General features: G+C 65.3%; 2 protein-coding genes across 2 annotated transcripts in view; one reads left to right on the top strand and one right to left on the bottom strand.

Moving 5' to 3' along the window:
* Positions 1-1,372: 1,372 nt before the first annotated feature.
* LOC101952417 (gap junction gamma-1 protein-like) lies at positions 1,373-8,716 on the top strand. The gene is made up of 3 exons (XM_005293586.4): positions 1,373-1,515; positions 5,828-7,011; positions 7,164-8,716. Exons 2-3 carry the CDS (start codon positions 5,853-5,855, stop codon positions 7,169-7,171), a joined length of 1,167 nt encoding a protein of 388 aa, XP_005293643.2. The 5' UTR covers positions 1,373-1,515; positions 5,828-5,852; the 3' UTR covers positions 7,172-8,716.
* INHA (inhibin subunit alpha) overlaps positions 7,994-13,123 on the bottom strand; it is a 9,154-nt gene continuing 4,024 nt past the window's right edge. Inside the window, exon 2 of the mRNA XM_065560420.1 lies at positions 7,994-12,453. Coding sequence (XP_065416492.1) covers positions 11,693-12,453 — 761 coding nt within the window. The 3' untranslated portion in view covers positions 7,994-11,692. The remainder of the gene's footprint in view (positions 12,454-13,123) is intronic.

Below are 13,123 nucleotides of genomic sequence, written 5' to 3'. Positions count from 1 at the left end.
GCTCTCCAGCAACCCAGGGCTGGCAAAGCTCGGTAGACACATGGGCAGAGGCAAGTTGTACATAGGGATTTGGGGGCTGTAGCTGGGCTTTGGGTGGGGGGCAGCGTGGGTCTTACACACTCAGCCCCAGGCCCTGGCATCAGTCCCAGTGAGATGAGCAGGAAGGGAAGCAGGAGGCTACAGCTGGGGGGGACTGGAGAGGGGGTGTCCTGGGAGCTTGGGGTGAGCTGCCGGGGGCGGGGGGAGAGAAGGGGCATGGCTGTTGCTGGGGTTGAAACAAGGGAGCTGGGCTGCGGGGGGCAGGGAGTGGGCAAGGGCTGATGGGGGGCAGGGAGGGAGTGTCCCCAGGGGCTGGGGGCAGTGAGGGGGTGTCCCAGGGTCTGGACATGGGGTCAGGGAGGGGGTATCCCAGAGGCTGATGGGGGGGGCAGGGAGAAGGGGTGTCCCGGAGGGTGATAGGGGCAGTGAGGAGGCATCCCAGGGGTTGATGGGGATAGGAAGGGGGTGTCCCAGTGGTTGAGTGGGGGGCAGGGAGAGGAGTGTCCCGGGTGCTGGGGGGCAGGAAGGGGGTTTCCGGGGGAGTGAAGGGGGCAGGAAGGGGGTGTCCCAGGGGCTGGGAAAGGGCAGAAGGGGGGTGTCCTGGGGCCTAATGGGGGGGCAGGGAGAGGGGGTATCCTTGGGGCTGATGGAGGGGCAGGGAGAGGAGGTGTCCCGATGGTTGATTAGGGGCAGGGAGAGGAGGTGTCTTGGGTGCTGGGGGGCAGGAAGGGGGTGTCACAGGAGGGTGATGGGGGCAGGAAGGGGGTGTCTCAGGGGCTGATGGGTGGCAGGGAGAGAGGGTGTCCTGGGGACTGTATGGGGGGCAGGGAAGGGGTGTCCCGGTGGTTGATGGGGGGCAAGGAGAGGAGGTGTCTGGGGGGCAGGGAGGGGGTGTTCTGGTGGTTGATTGGGGAGTAGGGGAAAGGGGTGTCCCAGGGGCTGATGGGGGGCACAGAGAGGGGATGTCCCAGGGGTCTGGATTGGGGGGCAGGGAGGGGGTGCCCCAGGTGGTTGACTGGGGAGCAGGCAGAGGGGGTGTCCAGGGGGGCTGATGGGGGGAGGGAGAGTTGTGTCCCGTGGGGTGCTGGTGCCAGGAAGGGGGTAACCCAGGGGATGGATGCGGGGGCAGGGAGAAGGGGTCTCCCGGTGGTGATTGGGGGCAGGGAGAGGAGGTGTCCTGGGGGCAGGCAGGGAGGGAGGCTCCCGGGGATGACGGGGGGCAGGAAGAGGGACGGGTCCCAGTGGTTCATTGGGGGCAGGAAGGGGGGCGGCAGCTGGTGGCTCTGGGCTGGTTCCCGGAAAATTGCAACATGTGGATTAATCTGGTTTGCGGCCGGGGGAGGGGTCCGGGGCCCGGCCCGTGGGGCTGGGGGCGGGCGTGGGGCGGGGACAGCTGGGGCCGGCCGGGCCACGCTTTGTTCGGCGGGCGGGAGCCAGGCGCGGCGCTTTGTCCCGCCGGGAGCGTGTCCGGCTCTGGTGAGCGGGGCTGGGGGGGGCCGGGCGGATCGCGGAGGGCTGGGGGGGACCGGGGACAGCGGAGGGCTGGGGGCCCCGGGGGGAGCGGATCGCGGAGGGCTGGGGGGGGGACCGGGGGGAGCGGAGGGCTGGGGGCCCCGGGGGGAGCGGATCGCGGGGGTCCCTGGGGGAGCGGGACGGGGCGGGCTGGGGGTCCCGGGGGGGGTCCCGGTCTGGCTCTCGCGTTGGAGTTGGCGGGGGGGCGGGTTCCGGGGCAGCCTGAGCCCCCCACTCCCTAACTCACCTCGGGCCGCTGCACGGGTGGGCCTGGGGCGGGGCTCGGCCGGGGGGGGTCAGTGGGAGGTCCGGCGCTGGGAGAGGCTCGGGGGGCTCCGGAGCCAGGCAGGGGGGGTCGGGGGGTCAGGAGCCGGGCACAGGGCAGGGGAGTCAATGTGGGGGGGTCCGGGCGGGGCGCGGGGGGTCAGGAGCCGGGCAGGGACTCAGTCGGGGGAAATCGGGCAGGATCCAGGCACAGGGGGCGGGGGGGGGGGGCAGGAGCTAGCCACGGGGCGCGGCGGGGGGGGGGCAGGAGCGAGGCGGGGTGCAGGGGGGGCTCCGGAGCCAGGCAGGCGGGGGAAGTCGGGGGGGGGGGGCAGGAGTAGCCATGGGGCTCGGGGGGGCAGGGGCGGGGGGCAGGGGGGTCGAAGGGGCTGGCTCAGGAGCCGGGCTCGGGGGGGGGTCTCAGGTTTATGTGGCGCCGAGCCCAGCCGGTCCCTGTTACTTGACACCCGCGGGGCTGTTGGCGGGAGCGGCCCGGCCCGGCCCTGGGCCGCGGGGAAAAGGGGCTTTGTGTGAAGCTGGAAACTCTGGCCTGGCCGCGCTGTGGGAACAGCTCGGGGGTGTCCCACGGACTCCTCTCGGCTGCCCGCCCCACGGGCCCCATAGAGCTTCCACGCTGCCTGCCCCGCCCCACGGGCCCCATAGAGCTCCCACGCTGCCTGCCCCACCGGCCCCACGCTGCCTGCCCTGCCCCACTGGTCCCATAGAGCTCCCACGCTGCCTGCCCCACCGGCCCCACGCTGCCTGCCCCATAGAGCTTCCACGCTGCCTGCCCTGCCCCACGGGCCCCATAGAGCTTCCACGCTGCCTGCTCTGCCCCACGGGCCCCATAGAGCTTCCACGCTGCCTGCCCCGCCCCGCGGGCCCCATAGAGCTTCCACGCTGCCTGCCCCATAGAGCTTCCACGCTGCCTGCCCCGCCCCACGGGCCCCATAGAGCTTCCACGCTGCCTGCCCCATAGAGCTTCCACGCTGCCTGCCCTGCCCCACGGGCCCCATAGAGCTTCCACGCTGCCTGCCCCGCCCCACGGGCCCCATAGAGCTTCCACGCTGCCTGCCCCGCCCCACGGGCCCCATAGAGCTTCCACGCTGCCTGCCCCGCCCCACGGGCCCCATAGAGCTTCCACGCTGCCTGCCCCGCCCCACGGGCCCCATAGAGCTTCCACGCTGCCTGCCCTGTCCCGCCCCACGGGCCCCATAGAGCTTCCACGCTGCCTGCCCCACAGGCCCCACGCTGCCTGCCCTGCCCCACCGGCCCCATAGAGCTTCCATGCTGCCCGTCCTGGCGTTCGCCCTCCAGCCGGGGCCGTTGGACGGTTTTAAAGTATCCGCACTGCTTGGTGCTAACCCGTGGCAGGGCCCGACTGCAGCGTCAGCGCCCCGTGGTCCCAGCCCTGGCTGGGAAGCACCCCGAGAGCCAGCGGGCACCGCGCAGTGCGTGGATGGCACCGGGCTGACGCCCTAGCGCGTCTACACAGGACAGTTACTGGGCATACGCCAAGGTATGGGTTTAAACTGCTGGTGTGGTGCTGGAGCCACTCCCGTGGGCACAGTGTTTTGAGGGGAGGGGCCTTTCCCAAGACACTGGTATTGGGGGAGCGGAGTGCTGGCAAGGGGGCCACAGCGCTGTGTGACTGGAGGAGTCGCCCATGTAGACAAGCCCAGAACTACCTTGGCTTGGTGAACTGGCGCTGAGAGGAGGCGGCTGGAGGGCTGCACAGAGATTAAGCCATGTCCCAACCCCGCCCCGTGCTCTCCCCGGTCCCTCTCTTGTGGCTGCCTTGCCACACGTCCGGGTTTGCATCAGACTGCAGCACTCGAGTGAGTATAGCCAGGGGAGAAGGGAGTGTCTCCTCCGCCCCGTACAAAGCCTTCCCTTCTTGGGTCTCCCCACAAGCAGCTCCAGGGCCTCCCTCTGCTCATAGTGTCCCCCTATCCTCTCTGACCCCTACTGTAAAGGACCTTTGGGACCAGCCGCCTCTCGTGGACCCCCTGCAATTCCTTGGCCTACTACCTAATCCCTCCTGCAGCTGGGCCCTGCTCCCCGCTGACGAGCCTCTCTGCCAACTCTTTCCTCTGTGAATCCTCCCCACTGCTGTGTGTGGGATTGTGGGGGGTTCAGGCCTGGTGGGTCTGACGCTGGGAGTGGGCACTGGCTGGCCGGAGTTCTCGCCCTGCTGCCGTGGTGGTGCTGGGACAGGCCGTGGTGTCTCTACTGCCAGAGCAGGGTTCCTCCCCCCAGGTGTTCATTGTGTGTGAGCACCAGACCCGAGCGGTGCTCCCTTCACAAAGCACCTGCCCTCGTTCCAGGATGTGGCACTGGTCCAAGACCCGCGAGTCCGTGTGACAAGGACAAACAGAAGAAGCGCCTGGGATGGGCTGCTCTGTAGGGAATCGCGCTGGAGGGATGCTGTCTGGCTGCCTGTCCCAGCTGGGGCCTCCTCTACATTTCATATCAGTGCCATTTCCCTGCCCGCTCCTGCCCTGAGCCGATGTGCCTCCCACCTCCCCAGTGCTTTGGGTGCACGTCCCCTCTGCCCCAGGCTTCTCTGCCCTGCTCCTTTGCCAGAGTCACAGAGACTAAGGCCCGAGGAGACCTGACTTCCCGTGTGGAGCCCAGGCCAGAGACCTTCCCCCAGTGACCCCTGGATGGAGCCCACTGAACTGGGTTTGACTAACGCACCTTCCAGAGGGGCCTCCAAGCTAGGGTGGAGAATCCACCACAACCCTGGCTCATTCCCATGGTTAATGAGACTCGCTGTTAATTTGTGCCTAATTTCTCATTGGGATTTGTCTGGCTTCAGCTGGCAGCCATCGGTTCTTGTCCCGCCTTTCTCCACTGGATTAGGGAGCCCTGTAGTGCCCTGTAATGTGTCCCCCTCAAGGTATTTATACACTGCAATCCAGTCATTTCTCTGTCTTTGTTTTGATAAAATAAACAGGTTGAGATCCATGCGTCCGTCACTATGAGCCATTTTCTCCAGTCCTCAGAGCAGTTTTATGGCTCTTTTCTGCACTCTCCCCCAGCAGGGTGCAGGAGCAGTGAATTGGGGGGTTGTACGCTATGCTGGGAGGCGTCTCGCGTTGCCCTCTGGATGGGGGTCTCCATGTTCCCACAGTGCATGGCAGGTGCTTTCTGGGAGCAAGGTCTCTGGCTGAGTCAGGTTGGAGCAGGGAATGTCACAGGATTGACTCTGGATTGACTCTGGAGTGGCATTGTGTGTGAAGTAGGACCAGGTAGCTGCTGACCCAACCCCTGGTGGGTGGTTGGGGCTGGGCCCCTGCCAGAGTCTCCTGCTGAAAGAGAGGGTGGGGGCAGGGGCAGGGGCTGGACTGTCCTGTCTTGTGGGTGCATTTGTGCCCTGTGGGGAGTTTGGCTTCCAGTAGCCAACAGCACGTCTGGGGGAGGGAGTATGCGTGCGCACCTATCTGCCTGCCCCTGAGGAGCCTGGTTTAGCACACGCTCCTGGCAGACCGCTGGCAAACGGGATGTTTGGTCCCTGTGGTGTGTGCATGGAGGTGAATGCAGGTAGGCAGGGGTGCGAGGGCAGGGGGGCTTGTAGCCTGTCTTTGGGGAGGAGAGATGCACTGAGTGTTGGAGACAGCCATTGCATGGCGGACGTGCTGGGGGGATGATGCTGGAGGGGTCGTACTGAATAGGCATGTGGGGAAGGGAGATGCACCCAGTGTTTGAGCCGTTGGCTCCCTCCCCCGCTGTGAGGTGCCTGGAACCCTTTGGGTGGACGAGCGAGCAGGGACTGGGGCTGCAGCCAGTGGGGGAGGGACGCAGCATTGGGGGCTGTCACAATGACCCGCCCAGGAACAGGTCCCTCTGCCTCCTGTGCTATGCTCTGGCTGGAGCCCTGCTGCCCGGGGGGGTGTCCCCTCTTGGTGGTGAGTGCTGTGGGGTCTGGCGGTACGGGGGCTCAGCTGGCGCTAGTGGGCTGCGTTCACTCTGAGGTTTATCGGCTGTCCTCTCCCCTCGCCTCCTGTAGGGTTTGAGCCATCGTCCGGGCCAGAATGAGCTGGAGTTTCCTGACCCGGCTCCTGGAGGAGATCAACAACCACTCAACCTTTGTGGGCAAGGTCTGGCTCACTGTCCTCATCATCTTCCGCATCGTGCTGACCGCCGTGGGTGGCGAGTCCATCTACTACGACGAGCAGAGCAAGTTTGTGTGCAACACGCAGCAGCCGGGCTGCGAGAACGTCTGCTACGATGCCTTCGCACCCCTTTCCCATGTCCGCTTCTGGATCTTCCAGATCATCATGGTGGCCACGCCCTCAGTCATGTACCTGGGTTTCGCAATGCACCGCCTTGCCCGCGGGCCGGAGGGCCACCGGCGGGGGGGCGGGGGCCAGCGGGTGCGCATGCCCGTGGTGCGGCGGGGTGCCGGGCGGGACTACGAGGAGGCAGAGGAGGATAACGAGGAGGATCCCATGATCTTCGAGGAGATCGAGGTGGAGAAAGAGAAGGGTGGGGAGGGGGGTGAGAAACACGATGGGCGCCGGCGGATCCGCCAGGATGGGCTGATGAAGGCCTACGTGCTGCAGCTCTTGTGCCGCTCGGTGCTGGAGGTGGCCTTCCTCTTCGGGCAGTACGTGCTGTACCACTTTGAGGTGAGCCCCTCTTACGTGTGCAACCGCAGCCCCTGCCCGCACATCGTCGACTGCTTCGTCTCCCGGCCCACCGAGAAGACCATCTTCCTGCTCATTATGTATGCGGTCAGCGGGCTCTGCCTCTTCCTCAACCTCCTCGAGCTCTGTCACCTGGGGATCGGCCGCATCCGGGACTTGGTGCGCCAGAGCAGCGACAGCCCGAGCCCCCACGACAGCCACTCTGGGCCACACTATGCCAAGAAGGCCCCCAGCGCGCCTCCCACCTACCACTCGCTGAAGAAAGAGCCCCCCAAGGGCCAGCTGGCCAACGGGAAGCTGGACTACAGCGGGAACCTGGCCAGCTCTGCAGCCGAGCGCTCCCGCGAGCACGAGCTGGACCGTCTGCGCAAGCACCTCCGCATGGCCCAGGAGCACCTGGAGATGGCCTTCCAGCTGAACCCCCCGCTGGAGACGGCCAGCCCCTCGCGCAGCAGCAGCCCTGAGGCCAATGGTCTCGCTGCCGAGCAGAACCGCCTCAACTTGGCCCACGAAAATGAAGGGTCTGCTTGCGAGAGAACCACAGGTGAGGAAGGTCTGGGCCTTGCCCGGGCCGTGCCCCCACCTGTCTCCCAGGTGCTAGCCTGCCCGTGTCTGTGTCCCCAACCACGGGGCTCTCTCTGACTCCTCTTGGGGTGCTGCAGCAGGACCCTAATGTGCGTGTTCTCCTCCCCACAGGATTGTGAGCGGCTGGGCCCCTCAGCGGCTGCAGAGATGGTGACAGGGAATGGCTGGGACTGGCAATATGCTCCTGAGGAGATCACTGGAACCTGGACAGCCTGTGCTGAGGAAACGGGGGGTGGGGGGGTGGACGACACAGGGTTGGGGGCTGAGCTTCTGAGGAGGGCTGGGCTGGGAAGCCCTCTGCCTCCTGTGGGGCTCCAGCAGGGCAGGTTGGCATGGGGAGGTGACTTGTGGGGAGGAACATTCCTTCACTTTTCTCACTTTTTTTAGAAAAGGGAATCTTTTATTTTTGTACTTTTTATAAACTTGTCAGTGCACATCCCCAGCCCCCGCCCCAAACACCTGCGGCCCTCCTCCCCACTGGGACCTTCATCCAGACCCTTCCCAGCCGTGTGACACACACACACACACACACACACACACCCTGCCCTGCCCGCAGTGAGGGATGCTGCACTGTCATGGGAAAGGGCTTGTGTGCAGTCGCATGGAGGCAGTTGCTTTCCCACGGTGGCAGGGAGCTGTCTCAGAGTGGGAATCCTATGGGATCCAGCAGGGCTGGGCCTATGTGCACCATCCCCTTGGGGTCCTTCCTCCAAGCTGGGTCTGACATCTTCATCTCGATCTCGTGGCTGCAACCAGCCTGGGGGAGCCAAGCCAGTGGAGACGCCTACCCAGAGTTGCAGGCAGACTGGTTCGCACCGAGCTTTAAATATGGGGCATCCATTCCCTGTGGGGGGAGGGGAGCTGGTTCCCAGCTGAGCTGCAAGTGGGAATGGCCAGTCTCTGCGCGGGAGAGCCCTGGTCCCTGGGTTTTTGTCAGGGGGCCTGTTCCAGACAGGGCCCCTGGGGGTCTCCTCCACCTAGTGCTCATGCTCTCTGGATTGGCTGGTGTGGGGGTTGTAGGTTAGCAAGAGGCTGAGCAGGTCTCTGGGGGGTGAATAGGGCACTACGAGGGGAGGGTTTACATGCTACCCAGCGGGAGGGCAGAGGCCGCGCTGAGGGGGCAGCTGTGCTGTAAACTCAGCCCCAAGGTCCAAAGACCCGCACTGATTGTAATGCAGCTTGTGGACGCAGCGGCACAAGCTGCCCCCCCCCCCACGTCGCACACGTAGGTACGAACTGCCAGGCTGGGGGCTCTGCCCAGGTCCTGGTGTCTGATTTGCACGGGGAAGAGGGACTGGCATCTCCGGCTCCCTGCCAGCGGGGCCGGTGTGGCAGGGGCCCTGACCCAGCCTGTCTCCTTCACTTCCCCTGCCGGCAGCTTTGCATCTGGCTGGCTGGTGCTTGGGCCAAAGCTGATTCGGTTACATTCCAAGACTCAGGCATCCCGGAGGCATCTGCTTTCCTGTCTGGGGCATGGCGCGGCAAATGCGGGTTCCTGTGCTGTGGCAGGGCCTGCATGCCTTTGGACAGTCCCAAACCAGCTGGGAAATGCTGGGTGTGTCTGATCATCTCAGCCTGGGTCACGTGATTATTTTGTGTCTTTGCTTTTTACTCAAATGATTATGAAGTTTTTATATTTTAGTAAAACTTGGAGATGTTTTGTACAGAGCTCTGCAGCTGGTTCTTCAGGGGGCCGGGCTGGGGGAACTGCATAGAAAAGCAGAGTGCTGCCCCGGATCTCTCACTCCCAGTGTGGCTTTCCCTCCTCCTCCTGACCCAGGCACTGTATGTGTGCACAGGGAGACCGTTGAACTGTGGTTTGCCAGATTAGAAAATACGGGGCATGGACACATGGGGGCCCTCATCCAGCTCGCTGGTGTTCATCACAGAGACCTACTGTCCCGGGCCATATCTGGGCTGGGGACAGAGCAGAGTGAATCCTGAGGCTAGATGGGAACCTGGGCCATCTGGAGGAGAGAGGCCCTGTCACCCACCCCCTGCTCCTGAGGCAGCCAATCCCCCCTGTCCCGGGGCGCTATTGGCGCAGGTGCTCAATCCAGAACTGAGCTGAGTGTCTCAGAGCCCAGAGGGGTTTGGGGCGGGTCTGGGCCAAAAGGGCTTGGTGAGGCACAGGAAGGGGATCCGGGGGCCCTTGGCACGGGCTGTGAGATTGCTCAGTGAACACCGGAGCAGGTGGGTAGAGGCGGCTGTGCCCAGGAATGCAGGGGAGCAGCAACAGCAAAAAGCCAAGTTTTCTGCGCCTCCTATTTCAGCCGGCTCTGGTGACCCTTCGTCCCCTGTAAGCTCTGCGTGCCAGACTGGGCCAGATGTTCGGCCCTTGGGCTGTGTCTGGCTGCTTGGCCGCCTTGTGCCATCGTGTCAGGCGATGATCGGCAGGTGAGAGACCTCCCCCCATGCAGCGGTGGCGGTGCAGTGAGTTGGGAACCAGGACATAGAAGTTCTGGTTTCATCTTTTCTGTGCTCACAGCTCCCTCCTGTGCAAGGCCTTGCACCCCTCTGGAGCAGGGAGCCCAGTACTGGTAAAATAGGGGCACAAGGTCACTTCTGGCCTAAGTCTGACTCCAACACGGCTCTCGATTATGGCAAACCTATCTCCGTTGCTTGGCACATCTAGCCTGAAGGACAGTGTGACCAAACCGCTCTCTCTGACCACTACAGCCGTGACCCCTGCTGAGCCCTCCCAGATCCAGAGAACCTGGTCCCTCATCACTGATATCCTCCTGCGAGCTGGCAAATAGCTGTATGTATGGCTGGTCCCCAGGTGCTCCCGTGCTCCCAGCCGGCCCTGGTCTGCGCTGGAGCTCTGAGGGCGGAGTTCAAATCCTGCCCGTTACACCCTGGGCAATTTTAGGGTTGCATGTGATCAGAATTTGCATTTCCACTCCCTTGAAACAAGGATTTATTGAATTTACCTGTATAGCTACTTGAGTGCAGCCTGCCCCCCAGGCCGGGTGCCCCCCAGCCCTACGCTTGCGGGTGCAGGGGGAGGCTGCATGTCCCAGCCCCTGCACTCTGCCCCCTGTCCCCGCCTGCCAGGCCAGGTAGAGTGCAGCTGCCCCCTCGGAGCCAGGCCTAGCACTTGCTCCTGCTTTCCCACGGGGAGATGAGTCCCGTTTGTCAGCCAGGCCGGGAGCTGCAGCAGCCCCACGCGTGGAGGGGGACCAGTGCTGCCCTGGGGAGCAGCCCGGGGCCTATCTGAGGAAGGGCCTGCAGGGCAGAGGCTCTGCTGGGCTCAGTTCCCTTAGTCCCAGGCTTGTGATTTCCTGGGGCAGGGGACGCTCCCTTCCTGCTCCCCATGGCCGGCACCACACCCCGGCTTTCGTCAGGCTGAGCAATATCCTGCCGGCCCCAGCGCCTCCCTCCCCCGGCTCTGGCTGGGGCATTCAGGGCCTTCGCCAGCCCCCGCCCTGCTCAGGCCTCAGCCGGGGGGCGGGTGACCGGGGGGGGAGCTTGGCAGGGTATTGGGGTAATGAAGGGTCCTCTGCCAAGGGCACTGAGGGAGCAGCCTGGGGGCGGGTGAGGGGGGGTTGAGGGAACACCCTGGGCTCGCTGGGGGGGGCGGGGGGGGTTGAGGGAGCAGCCTGGGCTCGCTGGGGGGGAGGGGGGGTTGAGGGAGCAGCCTGGGCTCGCTGGGGGGGCGGGGGGGGTTGAGGGAGCAGCCTGGGCTCGCTGGGGGAGGGGTGAGGGAGCAGCCTGGGCTCGCTGGGGGGGGAGGGGGGGTTGAGGGAGCAGCCTGGGCTCGCTGGGGGGAGAGGGGGGGTTGAGGGAACACCCTGGGCTCGCTGGGGGGGCGGGGGGGGTTGAGGGAGCAGCCTGGGCTCGCGGGGGGGGTTGAGGGAGCAGCCTGGGCTCGCGGGGGGGGAGGAGGGTTGAGGGAGCAGCCTGGGCTCGCTGGGGGAGGGTGAGGGGGGGTCTCAGGGGTGCAGCTGCAGGGACTGACCCCGGAGCAGGTTTGGCGAGTTGAACCGCTTCCCTTTGCCCCGCCCCGGACCTGCCCGGCTCGGTGGCTCCAGGGGCTGCCAGGCGGGGGCTGTAGGGAGGATCCAGCCTGAACTCCTGGCTCGCAAACCCCTTGTCTGCTCTGGGATGGGCAGATCCTTGGGGGTGGGGGGTTGTGAGCCCGCTGGGTTCGCTGAGTGCAATGACCCCCCCGCCCCCGGAGCTGGGATCCAGTCAGACTGGCCGGCTGGCCCTGGTTGAGGGAGCCCGGCTCCATCATGCTGGGTCATCCCAGTGTAGGGTGACCAGATGTCCTGATTTTTTGGGTATTTTTCTTATATAGGCTCCTATTACCCCCCACCCCCATCCCGATTTTTCACACTTGCTGTCTAGTCACCCTATCCCAGTGTGGGGATGGTCCGTCCTGCCACACCGCATGGCAGGAAAACAGCCCCCGCCCCCGTCTCAGGGAGCCAGGCATCTTAGGTGCCCCCACCCCCCCGCCAGGCACACCCCCCCGTCTCAGGGAGCCAGGCGTCTCAGGTGCCCCCCCTTGTCTCAGGGAGCCAGGCGTCTCAGGTGCCCCCTGCCCCCCCTGCCAGGCACCCCCCGTCTCAGGGAGCCGGGGGGAGCTCCGGGAGAGCAGGGCCCAGCGCAGGGCTGTGTGGTTCCCGGTGGCCCTAGATACAAGCGCAGTCCTGGGTGAGGATGTTGGGCACAGTCTCGTACTTGAAGGAGTAGCCGCCGTCGGAGGTGGTGCGAACGCGCAGGGAGCGCATGGTGCTGGGCAGGGCCGCACAGCACAGCCGGAAGCCCAGCGTGTGGCTCAGGGTGTGGGCATCGGAGCAGCTGCCGTGGCAGTAGTGGAAGACGAAGCTGCTGGGATGCACGATCCACTTGTCCCAGCCCAGCTCCTCGAAGGAGATGTTGAGGGCGGCCCGGTGGCAGTCAGCGTGGGCAGCAGCGTCCTCTGACGGGCGCTGCAGCAGGTTGAGGGCAGCCGGGGACCAGGGCACGGAGGAGCGGCGGGCTCTGTCTGGCCCTTTGGGCTTGGTGGTGGCCATGAGGAAGGGCATCTTGTCTGGATCGGCCGTGCAGGGGCAGCCCGGGCAGCGCACCAGCAGCACAAAGAGCTTCTGGGAGACATAGCGCAGGAAGGGCGCGGCGAAGTGAAAGACCGTCCACTGCTCGGCTGCCTGCACCACAGTGGCTGCCACGGTGACCCGGCCCTGCCCCGACAGGATCAGCACGTCTGCCCCCCGTGCGGAGCGGTTGGCAGCAGCTGACGAGCCAGGGGGCACGAGGTCAGGGCCTGTGTGGAACCAGAGCTGGGTGGATGTCACCACGCGGCTCAGGGTGTGAGGTGAAGGCTGGAAGAGGTAGGTGAAAACGCTCTCGTCCTCCGGGAGCTCGTCCGGCTGGGGTGGCTCACATGGCACATCTGCAAACGGGCAGCAAAGATCAGCAGAGCAGCCGGGAGCCCCCAGGCCTGGGCCTGCCCAGCGCCCCCCCCATACAGGAGGTGCCTGCAGGGAATGGCGGGAACCAGGGGCCAGGGCTCTTGGCTGCACCAAATCAGACTTCAGAACAGCAGGTCCGGAATTTGGGTCTTCAGCATTAACCATTGGGTTCAGGAGGAACTCGGTGGGACCGCAGGGAGCTGGGGGTCAGGCTGCAGGGGCACCGGCAGAGATGTGTGAGAGGAGCCCAGCCGGGGCTGGGATAGCAGGGGGCTGTGGGTTGGGACTGAGGGGCACTGGCAGAATGGGGGGAACCTGGGCTGGGCTAGCAGGGGCCTGCGGGGCATCAGCAGAGAGGTGTGTGTGTGTGTGGGGGGGGAGCTTTGCTACCTGGCCCAGTAGGTCTCTGGCAGCTCAAGGCACCAGTCTCAGTTACACCCGGCGCCAAGCGTCTCACATTCCCCCAGAGCTGGACGCTCCGTCCCAGCCTGCGCCAGGAGAGGCGCCCGCAGGACAAGAAGGGCCTGACACCTCGTGTCAGACAGGAGCAACTGCACGGCTCAGTGTGACTCGGGATCTTGTGGAGCCAGGGGCAGGGGCCAGACACCATTGCGGTGCCCCCTCTGTAGCGTGGCCTGGGACAGGGCTCGC

This window comes from Chrysemys picta, chromosome 11 (assembly GCF_011386835.1).
Source record: "Chrysemys picta bellii isolate R12L10 chromosome 11, ASM1138683v2, whole genome shotgun sequence".
Taxonomy (NCBI): Eukaryota; Metazoa; Chordata; order Testudines; family Emydidae; genus Chrysemys; species Chrysemys picta.
Note: the sequence above shows the minus strand (reverse complement) of the source record. Positions and strands in the feature narration are given on the sequence as shown.